The following is a 26,282-nucleotide window of genomic DNA, read 5'->3' as shown; positions in this document are numbered from 1 at the left end:
CCTGTATTATTTATCATATGAAAAATTATGAGGATTTAATGCGATAAAAGCGTAAAAAATTCATACGTCAATTACGTCATTAGTAATAACCCACAATTACTCACATAATTATACATAGATTAATTGCAACATGAATATTGATATGAGACTCAAAAACTGTGTTTATCACTACTAGCAAGAGCAAGTAGGACGTTTAACTTTCATTTTGTTTTATTTCACCTAAATTTATTTTATTTAAAAGAATTTCATTTCAATATCAAGTTTGTGATAACAAAAAAATTAAATGTTTTCTCTACAAAAGAAAATGATGCAATACAAAAAAGATGCTAAATGAAAAAAAAAGGTTGTTTCGATTTTATGAAGTTTTATGCTAAAATCTCTTGCAAAATCTGAATCAAAGATCATCATGTCTGTCGACAGGTCTCATTCTCAATCAATATGCTTTGGCCAACCATTCGTCGTTTCAAAATTCATCAAAATTGAAAACAGAAATAATTATGCAATCATCAGAAGTTCATTAAAAACCATTTTTTATTCAAAACGTTTTTCTATTTGAAAAACACATAGTCTACACGTCTATATATTCAATTTAAGCAAATGTAATCAGTTATAATAATAAGATATTTGTGTTCCATATTTGATAGTTATGGAATCATATGAATCTTCAAAATCGAACAGATTCTTCATTTTAAACATGTGTGTAACCCCTAGATTGCTAACCATTCCCGTGTAGTGACACGTAGTGACGATATCTGGGTAAATTCAAATTATTCGCTCGTGCAAAATAAGATTCCTTTCTCACAGTGAGGGGGTAGAAATGTAAAAGTTCTTATCATCATGACATATGTTCTAATATCAGATTATGTAGTTCAGTTTGTATCACATGCTATCTTTTTCGTCAAAAAAAAAATTAACACGCGCACTTAATGACTATTACATTTTTATTTCATTTTTAATACTAGTCATTTTTACTCTTTTTTGAACTTAAAACAGTTTTCAATTGATTGCCCGAGAAATAAATGCTTATGAAACATGTATATATATGTAAATACTAGCTTTTATCGATCAGCTTCGCTTGATCTTTTGTGAGTCGTTCGTCAAATTACAGAAAAATAAAATTTCTTACATCCGTAAGATGAACTTTTCCGCACTGTGATCCACAACATGCATTTATTACTTTTACTGTAATTTGAATTCACGAAAAAACTGAATCTGACATTAGTTTTGTGATACAAATAGTTTTCGACGCACTTTTCATACAAACATTTCTAAAAAATTGGATTTTTGTGTGGAAGCCATGCCTGTATGACATCGTAATGACGTGAAACTTTGCCCTTGGTATTTTCTCACGAAAAGCTAACATTCCGAAAGTTTGAAGAAATTTCAATACAATTGAGGGGTAACTCCCATACAAAATTTTGTTCTTGAGCAAAAAAATCCAAAATTTTGTTCGGGAGGTACTCCTAATATGCATTGAAATTTCTTCAAACTCTCCGAATATTATTTTCGTGTGAAAAAAAAAATCTGTACAAAGTTTCAGCTCATTACAATATCATAGAAGCATGGCTTTCATACAAAAATCCAAATTTTTTGAAATGTTTGTATGAAAAGTGAGTCGAAAATTATTTGTATCACAGAACTAATGTCATATTCGGTTTTCTCGTACCAAAAAAAACTCCAATACATATTTTTGAGTGTTTGAGAATACATTAAATATCACTTTTGGAAGAAATTTTGAATTGTTCCCATAGATGGCCATGGGCATCACACCAGACATGACACTTTACTCTATCAACCAAAGTCGCTCAAAATCTAATGGTATCTATTACTCGGCACCCCCAATCACCTTGTGAAGTCAGATTTTGAATTACTTTTCTTGTTTGAAAGTTATCGTATTTTTTACATGACATTTAGAAAATTTGCTTATCTATATCTATATCCATAGAACATTCCAGAAATTTCTAGAATATTCGATAGAAATCCATAGAACATTCTAGAATGTTCGAGAAAATTCGAGAAATTTCTAGAAAATTTCCAGAACATTCGTTGGTGACGTCATGGAAAATTCCATGCCGTATATTCTAGAACATTCGATAATGGAAAAATACCAGATCAATGGAAATTTCCAGAACATTCGTGGGTGGGGGTATGTGGGGGGTGTGGGGGTATGTGGGGGTATGGGGGGTATGGGAGGGTGTGGGGGTATGTGGGGGTGTGTGTGATGACGTCATCATAGAATGTTCTGGAAATTTCCATTGATCTGGTATTTTTCCATTATCGAATGTTCTAGAATATACGGTATGGAATTGAACCACCTAAAACAAATCAGCATTACTAGATAAATGTCTTCAAATGCGTTATAGAAAAAAGTACGTCAGCAATAGTGTCAAAAACTGTATGTGACGCGTTATATAAAAAAATTCGCCAGCAAAAGCGTGACATCGTCCATATATTTTATAACGCTTTTGCTGACTGACTTTTTTCAGTAACGCATTTGAAGACATTTATCTAGTAATGTTGATTTATTCTAAGGGATTCAATTTTCCATGACGTCACCAACGAATGTTCTGGAAATTTCTATTGATCTGGTATTTTTCCATTATCGAATGTTCTAAAATATACGGTATGGAATTTTCCATGACGTCACCAACGAATCTTCTGCGACAATTTTCTATGAATTCCTAGAGAAGTCAGAGCCAATCCCCACCAAACTCTCTTATTATCAATGGGAAATGACGGGCTACCCACAGACCCAACCCCCACTGAAGGCCATTGGGTACATTCAGAGAAAATCGAGCAGATACAAACAAACAGTTTTGTTTTTATATATATATATAGATTTCTTGAAATCAATTTCATTTTACTAAATTTATGAATGTTTTCTCTACAAAATAAAAAATAAGAATGCAATGTTAAATAAAAAAAAATCGTTTCATTTTATTAAATGCATTGAAAAACAATAGATACGGTCACAAGTGAGCAACAAGCAAACTCGATAAGAAATGCACATATCGCTATTTTTACGAATGCAGGATATATTGATAAGCGACCGACTAGATTCATTTTAAAGCATTTCTAAACTCAACCTTTAGTCTTTCAACCTCGTTCGTCGAATACAATGACATAAATTAATTTTTAAGTGAAATCATGAGAATATTAAAATACTTTTAGATTTGATACAACTTGGACACATAGTCCACAAATGATGATGATCAATTAAATTAATATTTAAGTATGCTAAAACTAATTCGATCACACAATGTTTGGAATGAATAATACTTGAACTCGTTGCTTTGGAATGGAAACTTAACTGACCAGGAGGAGGAACTCTGTTGGGCATGCTTTGTACATCTGATATATTTAGAACTGATCATCATCAGGTGGATAATAAGATTGATTTTGACTTTGACGCTTGAGCTGAACCAATTCTTCTCGTTTGCCACGTTTAAAGAATCCAAACTGCGAGCAATATAAAATATTAATGATCAATGCATGTTGTTATTGTAAATGGCTGTTCAACTTACTCTGTGCAGTGCATACGAGATGAGAATCAATGATAAAATGCCAACAAGCGTTGAAAGGATATAGACCCATAACGGTGTTGAAGTTATTACATACTTGGAAATGATCGTAAACGGTTGATTTTGAATGACATTCAGTGATGACCTGCAAATATAAAATGCATTAATATTCGTATCATACACCCATCCACTGTGCTTAAAACTTACGTGTCTTCTTCATCAGACGTTTTCATCAGGTCGACCGATGTTCTAATAACAAACACGTCACGTTTCTCTGTCATAATATTGGCTACTTTCGTCAAATCAATCGTGAAATTCAACGTAATCAAAATGGGTTGGTCGTCGGCTTTAATATTGTTCACTGTGAATTTGCCCTGTAAGCATAGTTCCTGTTCAGCATTTTTGCAATCAAAATAAATTGTTCGATTCGATGGTAAATTCGATAGGATTCGATCATTTGTACTGAATATATCTCTTTTGTGTCGATTTTCAATGAAATTTGTATCATCCCAAGCCATTATATTTGAACTTGCTGCATCCGTTTCAATGATGCGCTGCAAATATGGATTGAAATATGCACTGTGCACATTTTCAGTTGATCTCCGTTTTCGATCACCAATAAAGTCATCAATTTGACTATTGCCCGATTGACCACCACTTAAGTCATACTCCTGACCATATTTTGATGCATCAAATTGCATTCCATTGTTATCTTCAACTGGTGTATTCGATGATGATGATGATGTCGACGATTCAGTTGCATCCAATATTAAAATCGTATTATTTTGAGTCCATTCCACATTGAATTGTTTGCCATTGTACATGCTTTTAATCGATACACTGCTAAGGTCGATCAGACGCTCCCTCTCCAATGTCCACGGATTTATATGTGATACAGGTAATGACACCAAAATATCCAACGATTTTATATTACTTGGACCATTATTACGTATCTAAATAAATTTATATAGAATAAGATGTCTGAAATAGATACGGCACACATTTTTACTGTCATACCTCGAATATATGTGTTAGATTTTCCATTAATACTCCACTTTCCAGAGTTAAACGACTTTTGATTGAATCGCTGCAAACGAAACAAAGTAATTGGGGTTAGAGAGGAAAACAAAGTAACTTAATTTCAAAATCTTACCCAATCACTTCCATGTTGTTAAATGTTTTCAACGGAATCAAATTCTCTACAATATTATCTAGGTCGTTCAATTCATCACCTGTGCTGTAAACTTTGGCTTTCACAATCAGCTCATTGCCATCTAGTTTCGTTGTATCAATGCCCATTTTGATTGAAGTTTTATCTCCTTTGAACATTGGACTGCCGTTGTTCAGATCACATTCCATTATATTCGAATTTGGAGCATTTTCATCAAATTTACAATTTGATGGAATTTTTGAAAACAGAACCGATTCTGGTAATGTTATACGGATTTGGGCCAAATAAGCAGTCTCGCCGCTATTTTCTATCTTATAAACAATGTTAATTGATTGGCTACTTCCCAAAACGTAAGGCAAACTGTTGAAGAAAACAAATTATTATGAGTACCGTCTGTATTAAATGACAACAAAAAAAATTGGAATCTTCTTTTGTTTACCTTGGAACATTTTCCAATGAGCTTGTAATTTTCAAATCGGCAATACAACGAGCGCTCTTACAACCGGTGCTGAATACAATTTTATTTTTAACATTTTTCGAATCAAGTGGATTGACTGCAACGCATTTCTCACAAAATTCTGTAATTAAATCAATTTTATGTTTTATTCGACTCGTTTTTTTCGTGCACAAAAAAATTCGAACCTTGTGTTTCACTTGAATCGTCAACCTTTGGTATGTTGTTAAGAATGTGATGTGTCATTTCCATTTCAATCGGTCGAAATATTTCAGCAATGGAAAATGTAACGAAAGCTTCAAGTAAAGTGCATTGCTCGCTTGGCGTTATTACGCCTACGATGTCGAATTCATTTTTGCGATCGGAAAAAACTGCACGACCCAATTGACCATCAAGTTTAATCGTGGCATTGAAATGTACATCGAAATTAATGGGGAATGTTGATTCGTATAGCCAGCACACGTTGAATTTGAATGATTTGTCGGTGGTTTGAATCTCTTGACTGAATGGCGTAATTGTCGCATTGATTCGAATTACAGGATAAGATTTGTAAATATAAACGGCTTCAGCGTTTGGTGCACCAACTGCCAAATCCAAATACTGATTTCCATCGATATCAGCTCCTTTTGACACACCATGTCCGAACATATGATTTGGCGCCAAACCACCATTGCTACTTGGAGAAGCTATTCTCTGACTGTATTTGGTTGATAAACCATTTGAACTACCATGGTAAATATAAACAACGCCATCTTCTTCGAATGGTGCAGCAACAACTAAATCTAAAAAAAGCAGAATATTTTTTAATGCATTCTAAGTCACAAATTCCATTTGCAAATTTGTAAATTTACCATTGTATCCATCTTGGTTTACATCGCCAACTTTTGACATAGTCGTACCAAATCTTCCATCAGATTCATATTCCGTGCGCAAAATGGCATGTAGTGCAAAATTCGATGAGGTTCCTTCATTTCTATAGATATAAACCGCACCATTTTCACGATATCCAATTTTGGAATTGTATGGTGCCCCGATGGCAACATCAGTAAGACCATCATTATCGAAATCTTCGGTGAGAAGACTGTATCCAAAATATTCACCAAATTGTTGACCCGAAAATGTGTGATAGATTTTTATGGTTTTGTCTAATGCTGAATAATGATCAATAATGTCAAAAATATAAACGGCTCCTTCTTGTTGGTTTGCTTGTGGGGCACTGGCCAAATAAAGTAACTTTGTCTTTCCGATTCCATCGAAATAGCCCGATGACACGGCAAAACCAAAATACGAGTTATCATCTTGCCGCCATAGCATGGGGTTTGGGATGTCGCTATGATACTCAATCAAATCGCTTGGTGATCTTTGTCGAGCAACTGACACACCGTCTTCATTTCTTCGGCTCAAACCGCCCAAATCAACTAATGGTTTTGCTTTGTGTCGAATCACCGAACCTTTCCCTGTAAATTTCCAACAATATAGTAATGTACCTCGATTTGAACAAAAAGTAATGTATACAAACATGTAAAAATGCCCGGCGCTCCAATTAGAATTTCTTCATTGTTTTCGGTGACATGAACACTCATTCCTTGTTCACCATACATATAGTAAAAGTAACGTTCCTGCTCAATGACACTGTGCTGCTTATCTTTAAAACGAAGTGGTGCAATTTTTTGTACATTTGACGGTCGTGCAGACGATGTATTTGTTATAAAATAGCATATTCCATGCATTAGATAATGATACGTTTCATAGTGATTTGTTACATCGGAAATGAGACGCGGAGCGCATACCTTTTTGTGGATATAAGAATAGATAAAATATGAATGTTTATTGTTTGTTGTATGCCGCTTAAAATGCCACTACACCAACCACAAATTTATCGGTATCACTGGCACCGGAATCCATAGACGCGCCCAGCCATTGATAATCTTTCTTTTCATTGTTGTACGCGTATTGGTTGTAGTCCTCATGAACGTTTCCCCAACGATCAAAAATGAATGGGGCACAACTGGCTGATTTATCGAATGTGCATTTGTAAATTGCACCAGTCTCATTGATTTTTCGTTGAACCTCGATTGTTGATTGAGCTCGCGGAGCTCCAACCAGAACACTATTAAAACATTTAAATAAATCAGTATAATAAATAATCTCGCTCAGAAATTATGGAAAAAATTAGTCATAAATTTACAGAGTTAATATATATTTTATGCCTAACAATAGACGGTTGACATCATCCGATGTGACAATAAAGACTTGATTATTTTCAAAATAAATAACAATAAATTTCAACTCGACCATGAATGAGTCATATACAATTTTTGCATGCGTTCGTATCGCATGACGACTTGTCTGTGTATGTGCGCGCGATAAAAAACAACAACAACAAAAAACTGTTCACGTTTGAAATTTACCTGTTTTGCTTAAGATTCAATGAAAATCCAAAATATGAGCTTCGCATTTTTGGCATTCCGACGCCCGACGCCTTTGGCTCACGAAAAACAATATTTGGTTTCGGCGATAAATTGAATGCATTACCATTGTGCATTACACAAATTAATACTAATATCACAGTGAATGAATATAAAATAGCACTAAATTCAATCATGATTATTTTATTTAAAAATAAAAACTCAAAATTCGTGTAAAACACACTATTTTTTCGTACTCTCAATGATATCACTCGAAACACTAAATTTCTTTTTGTATTCACGATCTTGAACAAATATTGACTGAAATCGTTGCAAGCCAACAATCGATTCACATGTGCAAAAGTATGCACAGACACTGTTTTCTTTTAGTCATTCACCGTTGAAAGAAGAACGAAAGATAAATGAATGTTATCAGTTTGCGATGGTTCGTCTTTCTTTCGGACCGTGTTCTTTTTATTTAACGCATTCGCTATGGTGTTCACAATCATACTAAACATATTGAATAGAAGCATACGCGATCAACAGCTATAAGCGCGGAAATATGATAGCGCCCAAGTGTTTAAAGCAAAAAAGTCAACGAAAGTGATTTCATACAATGCGATTGAGTAAAGAACTGGGTAAACTGTACGCGAATATACCAAATATGGTTATTGTTATTAATCAAAATGTATTCGATACAACGCGTACGAATTAAGAAGCTATTAGCGAACAAGCAACGTACCGTACAGCGGTGTCGCATCGATTCTCAGCACAATTTAACCGATTGATCATATGTGTGCCGCATTTACGTTACAAGCACTCGTAACACGTTGGAATTTCGCTTATTTGGTGTTTACGTCACCTGCGCTGATTCACTTCGATTTCGAAAAATGTTGTTTCTTTCCCATCACGAATATCACTCAAGATCAAGTTTTAAATCAAGTATGGGCCAACGTTCGATGACGAATTTGATTGTAATAAAAAAAACTCAAATCATTGAATTAACTTCTCAATGCGGGAGAGGAGTGGGAAGATGACATATTAAATATACATACACGATAACATTTGTCTATGAACGTACAGCCAGGAGGAAATGCATAATTTAACACTCTTTTACAGATTACAGCAAAAGTCGTATCCGGCAAATGAAAAAAAGATGCGAAATCATCGTCTAAATGAAAACAAGTTATGATTTTTTTTACATACCATTTTTTTAAATGTGGAGATGAGTTTTTTTTTCTTTTTATTTAGTTTTAGTTTCAAAATGGTTTTATACAATATTTCGTACAGAACTTAATAATGATTTCCCTTTTTTTTTGTTTTATTTCCATTTCTAATCGTATTTTAATTATATAAATTCACATAAATCCTTTTATAAATTGGATCCGCTTTTGTTTTTAGTTTCCCTTTTTTTATCGCACAGTCCGCTATTGTTTGTATACGTGCTTCTAACAACAAAAAAGTTTCTTTTTTTTCTTCATATTTCTTTCAATAAAAATAAACAATAAATCGGTATACAGATAACTTGATCACGTAATAAATCAACAAAACTGCGTTTAAATGTAGTTGTTTGAAATGAAAAACATCGTTTTACATGCGCGTTTCGATTAACAAGACGAAACTGAATTGAATAATATTCTGTAACCAAAAATGTCCAAAAAGAAACAATAATTTGAGCATGTTTATTTAGTCTTGCTCACCTATCCGAAAACTCCCTATTCATTTTCACTTAAAATTAAAGTAAGAAAAAAAAAACATTGATTTGTTTCTTAGTTTTATACCTTTGTTACAATTATTCACCGACATAAGTTTTGCAGTTTGATTTTAAAACAAAAAAGAGATGAAAACTATTTATGCAGACATTTTCGAAAAATGAAAATTTTCTTTTAAATTATTGATTATTATCATGGTTTTGGTTTATTTTGTCTGTTGTTAATGATAATAATGTTTAAAGTAGAGCGAAGATTGAACTCTTTGCGTATAGTTGGTTGATTTGTGTGTGTGTGTGTGAGTGTATTGTTTACAAAAATGTATTCACAATTATGAACTAGGCATTTAATTCTGTTGTATTTTTTAATTAATAAGAGCGCTGCAATCTATATTGTTGAATAGAACACTTTCATCTATTGCGTGTATGGCTGCTAATCGTATCAAGATCATATTATTGACATAATTAGTCTAAAACTGCGTTGAAGGTCGATTGACACGACGAATTGGTCGAATTTTTCGTCGTTGCTGAATAGCCGCCGCATTTCCCGGTTGAGCTCTTCATATGTACATGAAAAATAGTTCAAACGATTAGTTAAATTATTTTATTGACCGCGATTTGTAAATTATTTTGTTGATTTGGACCAACTCAAATGAAATCATGCGATGAAAAATTCAAGAAAGTTATAAATGTTTCATAAAAAATTTGTATTTAAGTTATTTTTTCAATGATTTGAATGCATCATCTCAAATCATGATTTGATTGCTCTAGAAAAAAGCAGCATGTTAAATGGTTGCATATCAAAGCGAAACTAGATGTTTTTTTATATAGATTTGTTGTTGCTATTCATACAAACTACAACAGCAAATCTATGTAAAAAAACGTCTTGTTTCGCTTTGATATGCTGTTTTTATTGTAGAGCAATCATTTGTTGATTTGTCAAATCATTTGATCTCAAATCTGATAACCCCTATTCAATAAACAAAGTTGATACTTACGCAAACATATTTGGTGCTTCAGCTGGTGCACCGAACTGGAACGGTACATTTGCCTATTCATTAAAAGTAATAAACGAATTTAATGTCATACAATTTTAAAATGATAATAGTTTAATGTTTAATGATTGTTTAAGGCTTTTTACCTGTTGAGTGTTTTGTTGACCGAAATTAAAAGTTGGTGGTGTGTTGAGTGAAAAATTGAATCCACCTGGTTTTGGTGGTTCACTTTGATTGTTGTTACTTGCACCAAATAGACCCGGCGTTGCTTGTGGTTGTGCCTGGAATTCAGAATGGATATTTATCAAATTGCAATGAATAAAATGACAATGGTTTTTTTTACTCGAATACTTACTGCAGTATTCAGTGAGGAAGTTCCCAAAGCAGGTGTTGAGCTTCCGAATGTAGAGCCAGCTTTGAAGCCTCCGAGTGTTGGTTGTGTAGCGGCAGGCGGTGCAAAAATACTACTACCAAAGACGGGTTGAGCGGTGTTTGGAGGTGCCTGTTGCGATGACGATGATGGCGATGAAAAGGCATTACCGCCGAATACCGGAAATGCATTACTAGCATTCGCATTACTTCCGCTGCCACCAAATGGACTTGCGGCGGGTGTTGATGATGCTGCATTGTTAGTCGCATTGAAAAATGACGGCTGTACATTTGTAAATGCATTTGTTGATGTTGGTTTAGGCGCGCCAAATCCAAATGTGGAAGTGTTCTGTGTGGTCGGTGTTGTCGTTTGAGTAGTATTCGATACTTGTGCAAGATTTGACGTTGGATTTGATGCAATGGCACTAAAGGTATTGGTGTTGCTAAAAGTATTGGTGTTTTGGGTTTGACCAAACATAAACGAATTACCAGCACTTAAAGCAGCGGGGGTTGTAGCTGGAAATTTGCTGAGGACGTTGTTATCAGATGATTCCGAGTTTGGTCGTTTTTGCGCCTTAGCTGGATCATCGGTTGTAGTTGATGCTGTTGTGGCAAAACCTTGACCGAAAACAAACGGTGCTGGTGTTGATTCAGTCGGTCCGTTCGTCGAGGCGGCCGGTTTAACCAAAATATTGTCCAAAACGGTAATGCTTTTAGTGTTTGATGTTGACGATGTACCAGTATCGGTTTCATCTTTTGATGGTTTACTACCAAAAATGGGTGAAGCAACCGATGACGATCCAAATGTAAATCCACCAAATACAGACGCTTGCTGACTTGCTGTTGTGCTCGGTTTGTTGGCTGTAAAAGAGACTGTCGGTGCTTGACTGCTTCCAAATAAGTTCGATGTGGACGACGATGCAGTTGGGGTTTCTGTTGTTGTCGACGACAATGATGTGGTTGGCGTACTTGTACTACTGGATGAAGTGCCAATTTGAATACTATTTTTATTATCTTGCTTTGAACCAAAACTAAATAGGTTACTGCTCTGAGTGCCGAATACGAATTTCTGGCTCGATTCAAGGCTAAATTCTTTCTTTATTTGATCTTTTGACGCACTACCATCTTTTGGCGTTTCACAGCACATACATTTTACATCATTATTGGAATTTTTCGCCATGCAAGTTGAACATTCCCACGATGAGCTCTTTTGTTTATCAACAATCGATTTAAAAATGCTATCGGGTGTCGTTGATGCAGCCTCTACTTTCGGTGCGGTTGTTTCGACTTTACTCGTTGAAGGCAAGACGGGTGGTTTTCCAAATGAAAATGGTGCAATCGTAGCGGGTGCTTTTTCGGGTGTTTTTTGTACCGACGAACCTTTGGCTTCTTCCGTTTCAGTTTTGCCATCATTTATTGAAGTATTTGTTTTGGTAACGGATTCGCTATTTTTTAAATTTCCGAATGAAAATGGAGCCGCTGGCATTGTTTTTGCAGCGGCTAGATTACCAAAGGGAAATGATGATGATGATGATGATGTAGCGCCTACAGCCGTATCTGCATTAGAACCGAATGAAAAACCACTTTTTACTGGAGCAAATGTTGAACTATTGCCAAAGGAGATTTGTGATTTAGCCGGTACAGTCCCACTAGTTGTAGCACCCTTTGTTACATCTCGTGACTGTTCGCAGCATGCACATTTTGATTTCGTTACTTCATTCGCATTGAGACATGCAGAACATTTCCATGTGCTCTTTTGTTTGTCAACAATCGACTTGAATACACTGTCGATGGGCTGATTTGAGGCAGCTGATGTGTTACTTGTCGACGACGACGACGATGGCAACGTACCGAAACTATATGATGGTTTTATCGGCACTGGTTTACTATCGGTAACATTTGTCGATGATGCATTTGGATTGGCACCACCACAACAAAGGCATTTCGATTCGGTCTGACGAAAAACATTACGATTAATACATTTTCGAAATATATTTGAATAATAATACCTAATAAAAATTATAAATAAAACTAAATAATTTACCTGATTGTTTTGTGTCATGCAATCGTTGCATTCCCATTTGGATTGTTTTTGTTTGGCCACAATTGATTTGAATACATCATCAACGGCGGCGGCGGCTGGTTGGCTTTGTGTACTTTTCACAGTTGCTATTGTTGTACCTTCGTTTATTTTTGCTGAGCCGCAACATACACATTTATCAACTGTCAATTCATTTGATACACTACAATCTTTGCAAGACCACTTGCCTTGCTTTTGTTTGGCTACGAGTGATTTGAATGTATCGTCTTCTTTAACTTGTGCACCAAATGATGGTGTTGATTTACCGAATTCGCTGGTTAGTGTTGATTTTACCGTTGATTTACTGAAATTCGAACCAAACGATGATTGTGTGTCCGCAATACCGCTATCACTTGGAACACCTTTTATTTGTTTTGGATCAAATTTAAAATTGCCGAATGTTTTGGATGTGTCGTTTTTGAGTAATTCATTCGATGTGTCATCAGTCACGTAAATTGGTTCGCTGAATTTGTAATTTGTACTAATATCACCGAAACTATTGTACTGTTTGCCAAATGAATTTTGCGCCGTTGTTTTAACGATAATCGGTTCACTGAATCGATAAACAGATGTTGATTCCCTGGAAATCTTTCGCGCTTGCTGTGATTTATCAGCGAGATCAGCGCTGATGTATGTATTAAATGAAGCTGCCGTTGATGATGACGACAATGATGTTGACAATGCCGGCTTTGTTGGACTTATGTCAAACTTTTTCAAATTTTCGCTAGTGTTTCCATTCGTACGTTTGCATTCCTTGGTGGCGGACGCGCTGATGGTATTTGTGTTGGAGCTCTTAAATTTGAATGGAATTCCAATTTGTGGACCATTATCCAATGCATTGTTACCGATGTTGAACTTTTGATCGGTGGCATTCGGTAATTTTAATGGTTCCGAAAATTTTATTTCAGCCTTTTTATCCAATACCAATGAGATGTTTGGCAAATTTACCGGTTCTGGCATTGCATCATCATCGGCAGCACGTTTGCCCAAATTTCGTTTGGTTAAATTATTACGAATTTTATTTCGATGCTCTTTATTCGCATCGTTTGCACTACTCGACATTTTTGTCGACATTGCGTCATTTTTATTATTTACGAATTTATTATTGTTGCTAACATCGATATCGGCTTTTGCTCGTTTATCTATTTCAGATCCGCTCTTTGTTGTCGTTGTCGACAATTTAAATTCCGCGGCTACCGAGGAAACAGGCCTATTCAAAATATTATCGGATTTGTTGGCTATGTCGCGAATTTTCACTGTGTTTGTGGCAAATTTTTTCAATTGCAATAATTCAGGCATTGAGGGAACATGAAGCTCAGTTATAAGCGTCGATTCAACCGGATTTCGTCCGAATGGGCGATTGTATGGCGTATTCGGTTTCAATAGTGTACGTTTCGATTTTTCATTGTCATTTGTTGTGCTTGTCATTTCCAATTCCAATATCGATTTTCGTTTATTTATCGCAGTTGTTTCGGCAATCGATGGTAATGCATTCGAAATGCGTCGAACTTCGGTGAGTGGGGTATTGTATTTGCTCATTACATCTAAAATACGTTTGGCGGTTGTTGACATTGATGCCGATGATGATGTACCACCGATTGTATTTAGCGACGATGTAGACCGTGATGTAACCAAATTTGTTGGTACCTTTGGTCGATGGTGCATTTGAATATCGGCTGTTGTTGCGGCGCTCATTCGTCTTGATGTTGCCGATGCACCACCAAATGTCGTCTGACCATTATAAAATGGTGATGACATTGCACTCGATGCATTCGATGAAACACTATTGTTGTCACACAATGATGACGTACTTCTGTACAACGAGGAACGTGGATTGCGCATACGATAATTTTTAAGACGTGGTGATAAATACGAACGATTTGTAAATAGTGATTTGGCGCGTTGTAAATGTGCGGAAAAATTCACCACAGACGAATCGTTATTGACGGTGAATAAATTTGTTGGTTTATCACGGTTTTGCGATGATGACGCTTCATCGTTGTTATAACGATCATTTTCACGCGGTGATTCATCAGCATAGGCATTCGAAGCAGAAGCAATACCGGCGGCGGCTGCGGTGGCATGTTGACCATTTTCAAGTGTTGAATATCGATTGAATTGTTTTACATTTCTACTATGAGACACATCGTCAATCAACGTTGACGAAACGATATTGTTTCGTTCGCCTATTGACGGTGTGGTGGTTGTTGAGAACAAATCATATGTGTTTCGATTCAAAAATTCCTAAAACAAAAAAAAATGAGCATTTGGATGAAATGCCTATGCACGTAGTTCGAAAGTTGCACTTACGGTAAATGTTTTCTTCTTTTTATTTGGCGGCGGTGCGGATAATTGTGGTGTTGTTTGATATCGACTATCTGTTGTAATGGTGGTTGGCGGAGAATTTCTACGAATGGCAGCCACATTGTCCTCATCCGAATCGATTTCCTCGTGTCGACGACGTCGAGTATTGGTAACATCTACCTTTGGTGACAGCCACTTGGATAATGAATTTGGCAATATTCTCGATACGCCAACTTTCATTTTTCCTATGATTGACTGTCAAAATAAATAAAAATATAAGTTCGCATTTTCAATAGAATGGAAATTATTCAAATCATCTATATTATAGTATTGATTTAACTCAAAGAATAAGAGACGACAGTGGTCAAAACGGAAATTTTGAGGTTATATTTAAAATGTGTAATGTTAATCGAATGCTGATATCTTGACCTTTTCGACTCATAAAATTTTCGATTTAAAATTAATAAATTACAAAAAAATGGCGCAAATCCTTTATTCATACGGCCAAGAGAATTGGTTAGTTGCACAAAATGACACTTTAAATGAATGTGTGCAACGCTCGGTTGAAGACGTTCATTGCACAGTTGAAATTGGCGAAATATATTCACACTTACATTTTCATCAAACGATTTGGATAATTCAGCTTCATCGTTGCTCCGATTTTGCGGTGAATCGTTTTCATCCATTTTTGACACTGACGATATTCTTCAAAAATTATTTATTTTTTTCGACTGCCTGTTTTCTAAAGCCTAAATCAGTTTCACACACACTTAAAAAGAGTTTAGTTTGTGGTTTTTCGCTTGGTTTTCTCGCGCTAATTCACCCATAAGACTTTGACTTTTTATATTGCAAACACATTGAAGTGTGCTTTGTTGCGCTATTCTAATGTAAAATCACTGATTTCTTTTATTTTCGTATTCAACTCAAAATTTGTGTGGTATTTTATGATGATCTTATGCGTTTGTAAAGCAATTGTTTTTTTGTAGATAAAACCAACAAATATAATATCCAACTAAAATAAAACACTTTGCGACGATTTTTACTTTTTTTCACTATATTTCCGACTTTTCATTTATCGCCACACACATCGTGTGTGTGAGAAACTAAAAATGGCGATCTCGCTTGACGAACCAACACATTGGAGTTTGCACACAAATAAAATATTTTTTTAGCTTATGTATAGAAGCGCGCGTGTTAGTACTGTGTATTCTGTATACAGCACTGTCCTGAAGTTGGTTGCAAATCACCGAAAAAGTCTGTCAAATGTTTAGGTCGATTCACGGAACCGTTCTGTATGTGTCGCTATTTTACCACTCTCTCTCTCTCTCTCCTGGAATTTTTACAAATATTTTTTATTTGACTGGAAAAATGGATCTAATAACAATGCCCGGGAAAATTAAATTCTAATTTTTTTCCCTTTTTTTTCTCAGTTAAAAAAGCCATTCATATTGAATGCGACTTGTTACGAAAATTCTCGATAGATGAACGAATACAGAAATAAAAAACGGTGTCAACTTAATTTCGATCTGGTTCTGGAATTGGAGTGCAGTAAGGTCGACTGATTGCGTAACTTTGCTTTAAAAAAAAGTCATATGTGGTTGCAATATTTGCTTCGAGAGACACCAATATAAGCGAAATGTGCCAGCCGTGCGCTTTACATTCGTTGTATTGTCGCTGGTTAAACTTTCACTTTGAGGCATTGACCTCCAATCGAATACAATTGAATTGTGTTCTACGTTGCATAATTAACTGCAAAAATAATGTAGGTCTTTTGGATATAAAACGATATTTGTCTCCTTGAAAATTGACCGTCCTTATGGTTTTGCTTTTTTTTTTATTTTTAAAATAAAATTTATCGATTATCACAGCTATTCATTCTCTTGAGGCTGTGTGTTACTTGCTGTGTTTCGTGTGCGATAAACTCAAAAAGACTTAACGCGAATTCATTATCGTTTCAATGCAGATGACAAGAAAATTACCCAAAACGACAGAGAAAAAAGATCATTCAATTATACAGAATTGCGTAAATGCTTGGCTTGATTGGTGTCAGTTCGTTTTTTTTTAAATTAAATATCAATGAAAAAATGGAACATTTAAAAATAAAAGATCAAAATGGATGATTTTATTATGTATCCCTCCTTCAATAATGATATTGTGGTGCGACTTCGGTCGACTACACAAGTCTGCACGCTCGTATCATTTTTGGTAATTGTTATGCAGCCAGCGAACGGATGAGGTGCATACATATCATTCTGAACGTCGGTCAATCACTTGTTGCATGAAAAATTGAACAAATCTTCTCACAAAAAATAAAAATAATAAGTGTTTGTTTGTTGTGTACGGTTTTGTGTTGTCCGAAAAATAAAATAAATAAACTTGCGCGAACTATTTTTGTTTAAGTCGATGAACTGCGCGATTCGTTGCAGTTGGATCATTTTGTTTCTTGTTTTCTTTTCTGTTTTAAATCTTTATTTAAATTTGTTCTTGTTGTTTATTGTTTCATAAAGTGCGCACAACAACATGCACAAATAAGAGCACTTTGTGTATTTTTATTTTCCATCCACCTTGGCGGGTACATAAATAGACGAATTCATAAAGATAAGATACTGGTTTATAAAATTGTTTCATTTCAGTTGAAAATAAAAGAGATATTTACACTGTGACGATGAACGGTTGTTATTAATAAAATAGCGCGCAGCATCACACCGATAAAGTGTCGAAATTGAACTTTTGAGTTTAAAAAAATTTCAACGCGGTAAAAAGGTGACCAAGCCATTGAATTGCTAATTGGTGCTGTTGACATTTTTGGTGTTGTGCAAAACCGAAAGGAGGAAAAAAAAACGGTAAATCAATGACTTTTTTTTTCAACTGTTTTGGATTTCGAGTGTGTTCGTTATTTCAGCCGTAGAGTAAACGTATGCATGTGTTGTATGCATGAATACATGTATTCTATGCAATTCTAAGTATTCCAGAAAGTCTTTTTGAAAAAAATAATGGAATGACACAAACAGCACACACAACTATAAATAGATTGTGCAGACGATACTGAAACCGAACAAACACATGGACATATGAGTCCGGCGAACGCTGCATTCTAGCGCGAAATCAAACAAACGACAGACAACACACAGAGAGACGAGTGAGAAAAGAGCGTGTATGTGTTTTCAACAACATATACACACAGTATATATACAGTACGAGTCTATTGACATTTCAATTCATTTTTGTCATGCGCCATTTGATGTATTCCAGAAGCGAAGAAAAATACGAGGCACAAGCAAAACCGAGAAATACACAAAAATGAAAAGTTTGTTTCTGTGAAAATGATAGTCAGACATCGACACATAGTAGTGAAAACATACATATTTTAAGATAAAAAGGAACCAGTGTTCAAAGGATTTTTTTTTCATAAGACCATTTTTCTTATTTGATTGTAAGTTTCTGTACCATTCAATTGGACATAAATAAAATGTGATTGTTTACTTGTTGTTTGCCGATATAATTAATATATTTTTAAAATTGTTCCAATACACTAGAAAAACACACACATTTCATGCCAAAATTCTTAATATAAAATCATTTCGTTTTTTTTTTCGAGTGACTACAAAGCATAAGCATCCAATTAAACAGAAACGAATATCTTTTTTCATTATTAAAAATAAATTGTGTGGGCAATTTCCCGTATTGTCTGCAAAATTTCAGATAGAAAATGTGCAAGCAATAATATTTTATTTCAGTTGAATATATGATGTTGTTGATAATTGTAAAAGACATGAGAACGAAACTTCCCTAGGCAGTCATCAAATTTTTTATGAAAAAATAAAACATATGTTCGATGCAATCAATGTGTAAATATAAGATACGGTATTAAGAGATACTTCGGCTTTATCGTTCTACATTCGAATGCAACCGAAGATCGCCAAGTGTACTTTGTTCAACACGCTGAAGATGAATAAATACTGAAAATAGACAACTGTAATCACCATCCGTTTTTAATGATTTCGTTTGGTTTTTGATTTTGAACTGTAATTTCAAGAATCTTGTTCATACAAAGCATCGAACCATGCACATTTGTGTACCGTTGAGTGATATCGAATAACAGCGATTGAGTCATTTATTGAAAAGGAAAATGTGAGTGTTAGAGAAAGAGCGAGAGAACAATGAATAGAGACTCAGAAAATGCACGATGATTTAACAAAAACACATGTAACGAAATTCGCTCACGAAAAATTATATGACGACGTCGTCGTCGTTGTTGACTACTTCAAGGTACATACTATTTATTACGTATCTATCAGTCATATTGTTACATGAGCCAAAGTAAAGTACATTGAAATTGCGCGTACAATGTATGGATTCAATTGAAGCACAACCATTGCACATAAGAGACGAAGAAATAGCTAAAAAAGCAAAATAGAATAGTGAATTTGTGGCTGATGTTGTACAACTAGTATGTGTAGAGAAATAGAGTGACAGAGACGGTGAACGATAAATAATAATCTACTTTTTTCCAATCGAACTGTGTGTGTACGTGCGCACACACTTCAAGGCAACACTGTTTGCGAGCTCAATTGTAAGCACTATATGTGTGCCGTTTTGTGTTTTTTTCTCTTTCACTCAGTATTTCTCTGTCGATACAACAATACGCTTTTTCATCTCAATGTGCTTGTTACTTTGTATATTTTGTTCACAGTGGTGGCACAGTCAAGCCGTGACATTCGTTTAATGTCGATTTCAAACGCACACAAGATTTGTGTAATGTTTTTTTTTTATGTCTGCAGCACATTTTCATTATTGACGCATCACAAAGTGAATAAATATTTATATTCAAATAAATTCGTGAGTTATGTTCTAGATGCAAATTCTGCCAACTGGAAAATCTTTTTATTTAAAAAACAAAAAAAATCACAAGTCATATCTTTTGTGCGATCTTAAATTTAGAATAGTGTTCAGTTCGAAGAAAACTAAACATTAATTACTCATTTTACAGGAAATCCAATTAGATAAACAATTCAGCATAATCAATTGTTACATGAACAAAAGTTGTTTTCCTTCCAGATTGAATAGAAAAATCAAAGTAAACGCAGAAACAGTGATTGCATCATGGTTGCATCGGACTTATAGGAATATTATTCAACGTTTCGGAAGTCATGACTATTTTCAATTGTATATCAAGTATCGACCACAAGTTAACTCGGTGTTCTTACTAAACAGCACACAGTAGTGAGAGAACACACACGACGAGTCGACGACATTTTTCGTTCACAAAGCACATGCTACTGAATTCTATAGAATTGTTGTGCGTTTTTTGTTCTATTTTATTGTTTTGTTTTTCGTATTACATAATCGATAGAAAGTGAGACAAAATCGCATAAATCAGTTTAACAACACAGTGATCACACAGTAATTTATCAAAACTAGAAATAAAAACCGAAAAAATCGTAAAATTTATCGTCATGGCGTCGAAATCGTATTACAATCCGGAACGGTTATATAGCCAATGCATTGTAAGCTATGTCAAAAACTTGCAACCGAAAACAAGTCAACTCGATGAAATTGACGGCCTGCAAATGCTACCACCGAATATTTTGGCTGATATTTATTTGGCTGTAAGTTGAGAAAAATATCTTTTAATTATTAATTATACCTTTTATTTGGCGACATTTGGATTTCGTTTAATTTATTGTCAATTATTTATTTATACATTTAAACTGATTATTTGCAATTATATTATTCAGCAATTAACTTTAAGTGTGCTGTATGCCACTTGAACTGATGAGTTAATTGACGTTGTTTAACCATTCTTTTTTTTCTTCTACTCATTTCACAAATCAATGTCAACGAAAAAATAAATTAAAATAAAACAAACAATTAAAATTAAAATGACGTCACTTTGCAATCGACACTGATTTTGAATGAATACTAGATGAGCGAATCGGAGGATTTACGAGATATTCTCTATAATGAATTATCAAATTTAACAATATTCATGAGACTGCTAAAATACGCAGTAGCCAGACAGAAAATGATCAAGTGTTTTTCGGTAAGCTACAGTCACAACTGACTGAGTCAATAAGTTGATGTTCAACGCAAAATTGAAATGATTATTCATTTTAGGTCCTAATGTGTAGCGGTCGACAGCTATCAACAGAAATTTCATCAAAATTTTCGATGTACACACATCATCATTTCCAAACACATTATAAAACGTCACCTATGAAAAATTCAAATCATAATTTGTTAATGTCACGTGATATGTGCTTGAAGCAAATCGAAAATGGCATGCGGCTCGGCACATTTCTTAGTGAATCGGGATGGTTGCAGGACAGTTTAAAAGTTCTGGTTACCATTTTGAATGTCATTAATACGCTAAAACTCAATTACAATAGTATTATTGTAAAATTGGACTGTTTACAAAGGTTAGTATTAGTAAGATAATGTGAGAATTATTGATAGACTAAGAACTTTTTTCTTCTCATTTATCTCTAGATTACTGCATGCACAAGTTGCATTTTGTTGTTTCGCTGACGCAAGTAAAAGCCAGCAAGAAGCTAATGATATCATTTCACACATTGGCATCGAGAAAGTTCCAATCAATTTGCTTGTTACTTATTATAAAGTGTTGTCGATGCTGTATTTTGCCAAAAGTGATTACAATTTAAGTTATGACTGGAGCGTCAAAGCACTACAATTAATAAACGGACCCACACCCAACAAGTGCGTAAACAAGTGATTTTATTATTTTTGATTTACAAACATGAATACCCACAAACAACACGGCTAGAGATATCAAAAGTATTTATTGTTCACTGATGATTTTCTCTCCCTCTCTCTCTCTCCCTCTTCTCATGTCGCCTTTTGTAACGATATAGAATTGCCATTGATGTACTTCGTGTTGCAGCTAAGGCGTGTGTTGTAAAACGTGAATTTGATAAAGCGAGAATTCTGATTCTGAAAGCTGTTAAAATGGCGGGGTAATAAAACAAAATACAATATGTCACTGTGTACCGTACGATGTGTCGTACGATGAATAATCATAATTTTATCATTAAATGTTGTTCTTTTCTTAGAACTTACTTTGGTGAAAGTCATCAAAAATATGCAGACACATTGCTTGATTATGGGTTCTTCTTGTTGAATGTCGATGATATTGTTCACAGTGTTCAAGCATATTCGGTAATTTTCCATAAAACTTGCATTCATAATTAAAAGCTTGTTTATAATCCAGGTTGGATAAACAAAAATTAAAACACGTTTTTATTGAATATATTCAAAACAGCGTGCATTGGATATTAAAACTGTGATTCATGGGAATAGAAATTTAGCTGTGGCCACAGCCGAAGAGGATTTATCGTATGCATTGTATGTCTTAGAATACAGTTCGGGAAATTTCCAAAGTGCTCGTGAGCATATTTGCAAATCAATCGATATATTGCGTTCACTTTTGCCAAAAGATCATTTGTTACTGTCATCCGCACGAAGGGTGAAGGCATTAATTTTAGAAGAAATCGCATTGGATAATGGCCATGGTCTTGCCGGCGATACAGCGGGTAAACAATACTTATCTTATTATGACTTGCTAAAATGACAACAGTTTTCAAGGGAAACAAACAATTAAAATCATTCGTTTTACTTCAGAATATCAAAACCTACTGATTGAAGCCGAAGAATTACATCAATCTGCATTGAAAATTACAATCGATGCATTTGGAGAGGTCAATGTTCAAACTGCCAAACATTATGGCAACCTTGGTCGATTGTATCAAAGCATGGCAAAATATCACGTAAAATTATTTTCATTACAATGTTCGTCTATTTTTTCGTAATTTTTCTAAAATTTTGCTTTTTTGGTTTTTGCAGGAGGCCGAAGAGTTGCACAAACGCGCCATCAAAATCAAAAGTGATCTACTTGGTACTTTCGACTATGAGGTTGGATTATCTATTGGTCATTTAGCTTCTTTGTACAGTTACCATATGCAAAAATATCGTGAAGCCGAAAAATTATATTTGAAGAGTATTGCAATTAGTGAGTATAACATGCATTTTAAAAAATAAATCAAGAAAATCATGAATCGTTTCTCTTCTAGGTTTAAGACTGTTTGGTAGCAGTTACTCTGGCTTAGAGTACGACTACAAGGGACTATGTAATGTTTATGAACAACTCAACGACACTGACAAATATTTAGAGTATTCAAACATTTTGGACACGTGGCGAATGATTCGCGAGGGGAATTTAGAGGTAAATCCATTAAATTCAATCTACAAATTCGATATTAATTTAACAAATCAAATCGGTTTTCTTTTTCTAAACAGGTCTCAACATCCGGTAACGAACTTAAAGAGGAGATCACATTAGATGAAGTGCGTGAAAAGTTCTTTGACTTGTGTAGTCGACATGTGGCCGTGGTAGAGTCTGATAATAATTAAATTTAAGGAAAAACTTAAATAGTTTTTACTTCGTTCATTAGTTTAAATCAAAAAAATCATTTACTCCACGCAACTCTAGCATCAAAAAAATTGAAAATAACATAAATATATTTAAACTAATTACAAAAAGAAAAACAATTTAATCAATTAAATAAAATTGTGAAGCGCTTTTTTATCATTTTCGGTGTCGCATTGAGAACACGTAAGACACACATACACACAGACAAACACAATTTATAGGTACCATTTGAAACAAAATTGATCTAGTTTATTTATTACTGTTTTATGCAAAAAAAAACACAGAAAAAATAAATAATTTACAAAGAGATAGAAAATGAAGGAAAGATGTAATTCAATAGATGTGCGCGTTAATATTTCTATGTGAAATAGAATTTAAAAAAATAATACACATTGCTTTTCTAAAAAAAACCCAGATATTATTGACTGGATAGCAAAAGTAAAAAAAAAACATTAAATTTATATACAAAATGATGACTTTTTATTTATTCGTTTGTGTTTTGAACAGGAAAATTGGAATCAGTGGCATTTGGATCGGTCGGTAATAGGCCATGGACTGATTTGAGGTGAATTTTAAATTTGTCGCGTCGTGTAAATTCCGCAGCGCATTCTGTGCACTGATGTGGCTTGACTTGTGAATGGGTGAACATGTGCACTTTTAATGACCATCGCTTGGAGTAAACTTTATTACATCCATTTATTTCACATGTATATTTTACACCCAAATGTGTACCAATGTGCTGATCCAGATGACTTTTTTGCTTGTATCGCTTTGGGCAATGTTCACACGCATAGGGTTTTTCGCCAGTCTGGAATTAGAACAAATAAAATTGAATCAGAGTGCTGGTCAGAGAATCTAAATAGAATCACTTACATGTTCGCGACGATGTAAAATTAAATTTGACCGACGACTAAAGAGTCTATCACAATCTGGACATTTAATTTTCTTTCCCGTGTGCAATGTCATGTGAGTTTTGAGAATTGTGTTTTGTGTGAAGCGTTTTTGGCAGATTAAGCACTGATATGGACGTTCACCAGTCTATATGCAACATCATTCCGATCACATAAGCATATGTATGCATTGAAAAGATGAGAGAGAGAAAGAGACTCTGATTAATTATTGCGAAAAAAAATTGTTCAAGCACATTCAATTTACAAAATAAATTAATATACGTACGTGTATACGTTTATGACACCTCAATGCGTTACCTTGTGCAAAGGTTAAGTCACAGTAATTACATTGAAACGGCTTTTCTCCTGTCTACAGTCAACGAAGAAAGAAAAAAAATCACTATGTTAATTGCTTAATAAAACAGTTTATGTTAATAATTGATTACTCCATCTATATTATTAACGAACACGAATGAAATGTATTATTTACATGAGTACGTTGATGGCACCGAAGACGAGACTCAGTCGCAAATCTTTTGTGACATGCGCTACACACATAGTTCATTTTACAAGAGTGGGTTGATTGATGAGCTTGAAGTCGTTGTTTAGTTCCGAAAAATTTACCACACGTTGAACAAAGAAACCTGATTTGAGACAAAAAAATATATGAACGTTTAACATAGTAGCTACTCAATGAAATTATATATGGTAATATAGTATTTCGCACTTTTGTTTGTTTGTTTGTTCATCATGTGAATTGCTGTGTGTTGAAAAGCCCTTTTGCGTACGAAATTCCTTGGAGCATACATTGCATTTGTACTGTTGATGTTGTTGTCGATTATGCGCTTGAAGATCCGACTCAGAATGGAATACTTTTTTGCATATTCTACACAAATTGGAAGTTTGATATTCTAAATTGGGAACTGAAGCAACGATTCAATTATGACTGATCACTTCCAATTGAGTATTTTGCACATAATTCGATATTATTACCTGAAACAATTTGGAGTTGAACTTCATTGGACGCGTCATTCTTCTCAGAGTTATCTTCATTTATGGCGACCACAAATCGTTGTTCATCGTCACATTTTTCCTGAATTGAAGAGATTTTCACATTTGAAATAAATTGAATGAAAGACGGTGTATGGCGTTAAAGCAGACATATTTAGAAACCTTGTCATTATTGCTGTTGTTTATTGTTTGATCAAGTTCAATTATTTCTTCGGTTATGACCGTCTGACCAATGGTCTGTTTTTGTAACAAATTATTGCTAGATTCAACCTTTTTACGGAATATAAATGAAGTCTTTAATTCTTGTAAACACGGTTCGCACAAATTTCGTGGTAACTCAACAATTTCATTGTCATCGACTACGTCAAAATCGCATCGTATATTCGTGCACAAATGTATCAAATCGGAATACGTAAAGTTTTGTTCAAATGTGAATGACTCTATTGCCATCACTCGATCATATAAGTTCGTCATGTATTCACTTTCATTTAAACAACACCGACATATCTTCTCTAAAAATACGGTATTCATGTTTACTTATTTGAACACGCGACAAGGAAGTGAGAGGGATAATTTGATGCATACAAAAAAAAAAAAAGACGGAACACACATTACACCAAAATGTGTGATTACTATGATATAAAGAAATGTAAACAATCGAACGTAAAATTGTTGTGAGCATCAAAAAAAGAGAGACAACACCATCGTTTGACAGTTCTTTCAAATGTCAAATATCATCATATGTTCCAATGAATTGGGGTACGTTCATTTTGACTTCAAGTTTATTTTGTTTCATACTTTTTTTTTATCATGTGAATGTTTCCATCAGACATTATATTGAGATATTTTCAGCTAGATGAATCAGCTCAGCCAGATATCGCCAGGGGCTGAAATGGAGTGAAAACAATAAAAGTGATTGTAGCAA

General features: G+C 34.4%; 4 protein-coding genes across 8 annotated transcripts; 1 reads left to right on the top strand and 3 right to left on the bottom strand.

Annotated features, from left to right (window-relative positions):
• Positions 1 to 2,910: 2,910 nt before the first annotated feature.
• LOC116343706 (integrin alpha-PS3-like) lies at positions 2,911 to 8,040 on the bottom strand. The gene is made up of 11 exons (XM_031771918.1): positions 7,558 to 8,040; positions 7,016 to 7,256; positions 6,666 to 6,936; positions 5,998 to 6,603; positions 5,335 to 5,928; positions 5,132 to 5,270; positions 4,675 to 5,052; positions 4,539 to 4,608; positions 3,729 to 4,474; positions 3,525 to 3,666; positions 2,911 to 3,459 (listed from the first exon to the last, which is right to left on the bottom strand). The coding sequence occupies exons 1-11, from the start codon at positions 7,749 to 7,751 to the stop codon at positions 3,361 to 3,363; spliced, it is 3,480 nt and encodes a 1,159-aa protein (XP_031627778.1). The 5' UTR covers positions 7,752 to 8,040; the 3' UTR covers positions 2,911 to 3,360.
• A 1,275-nt stretch (positions 8,041 to 9,315) lies between these two features.
• On the bottom strand, positions 9,316 to 16,133 carry LOC116344366 (nuclear pore complex protein Nup153-like). Its single transcript, XM_031772863.1, has 7 exons — positions 15,625 to 16,133; positions 15,017 to 15,265; positions 12,671 to 14,950; positions 10,613 to 12,580; positions 10,404 to 10,538; positions 10,261 to 10,313; positions 9,316 to 9,820 (listed from the first exon to the last, which is right to left on the bottom strand). Exons 1-7 carry the CDS (start codon positions 15,694 to 15,696, stop codon positions 9,733 to 9,735), a joined length of 4,845 nt encoding a protein of 1,614 aa, XP_031628723.1. The 5' UTR covers positions 15,697 to 16,133; the 3' UTR covers positions 9,316 to 9,732.
• A 1,533-nt stretch (positions 16,134 to 17,666) lies between these two features.
• On the top strand, positions 17,667 to 23,926 carry LOC116344367 (amyloid protein-binding protein 2). Of its 5 annotated transcripts, none has more exons than XM_031772869.1 (12): positions 17,667 to 17,853; positions 20,069 to 20,619; positions 20,937 to 21,053; positions 21,128 to 21,429; positions 21,500 to 21,727; positions 21,883 to 21,984; positions 22,081 to 22,186; positions 22,290 to 22,560; positions 22,649 to 22,794; positions 22,871 to 23,036; positions 23,098 to 23,249; positions 23,324 to 23,926. In XM_031772869.1, exons 2-12 carry the CDS (start codon positions 20,467 to 20,469, stop codon positions 23,435 to 23,437), a joined length of 1,857 nt encoding a protein of 618 aa, XP_031628729.1. In that variant the 5' UTR covers positions 17,667 to 17,853; positions 20,069 to 20,466; the 3' UTR covers positions 23,438 to 23,926. The 5 variants fall into 5 exon arrangements, with proteins under 5 accessions (XP_031628729.1, XP_031628724.1, XP_031628726.1 ...); XM_031772864.1 differs by lacking the exon at positions 17,667 to 17,853 and adding an exon at positions 17,940 to 18,443; XM_031772866.1 differs by lacking the exon at positions 17,667 to 17,853 and adding an exon at positions 17,945 to 18,443 and having other exon boundaries at positions 20,054 to 20,619.
• LOC116344368 (zinc finger protein 813-like) lies at positions 23,914 to 25,982 on the bottom strand. The gene is made up of 7 exons (XM_031772870.1): positions 25,520 to 25,982; positions 25,340 to 25,439; positions 25,074 to 25,269; positions 24,837 to 24,990; positions 24,633 to 24,716; positions 24,330 to 24,494; positions 23,914 to 24,264 (listed from the first exon to the last, which is right to left on the bottom strand). Exons 1-7 carry the CDS (start codon positions 25,886 to 25,888, stop codon positions 23,941 to 23,943), a joined length of 1,392 nt encoding a protein of 463 aa, XP_031628730.1. The 5' UTR covers positions 25,889 to 25,982; the 3' UTR covers positions 23,914 to 23,940.
• Positions 25,983 to 26,282: the final 300 nt, after the last annotated feature.

Source organism: Contarinia nasturtii, unplaced genomic scaffold, assembly GCF_009176525.2.
Source record: "Contarinia nasturtii isolate CC-2019 unplaced genomic scaffold, AAFC_CNas_1.1 Cnas_scaffold_1037, whole genome shotgun sequence".
In the NCBI taxonomy this organism is placed as follows: domain Eukaryota; kingdom Metazoa; phylum Arthropoda; class Insecta; order Diptera; family Cecidomyiidae; genus Contarinia; species Contarinia nasturtii.
The sequence above is the reverse complement of the archived record's forward strand: the minus strand, read 5'-3'. Positions and strand labels throughout refer to the sequence as shown.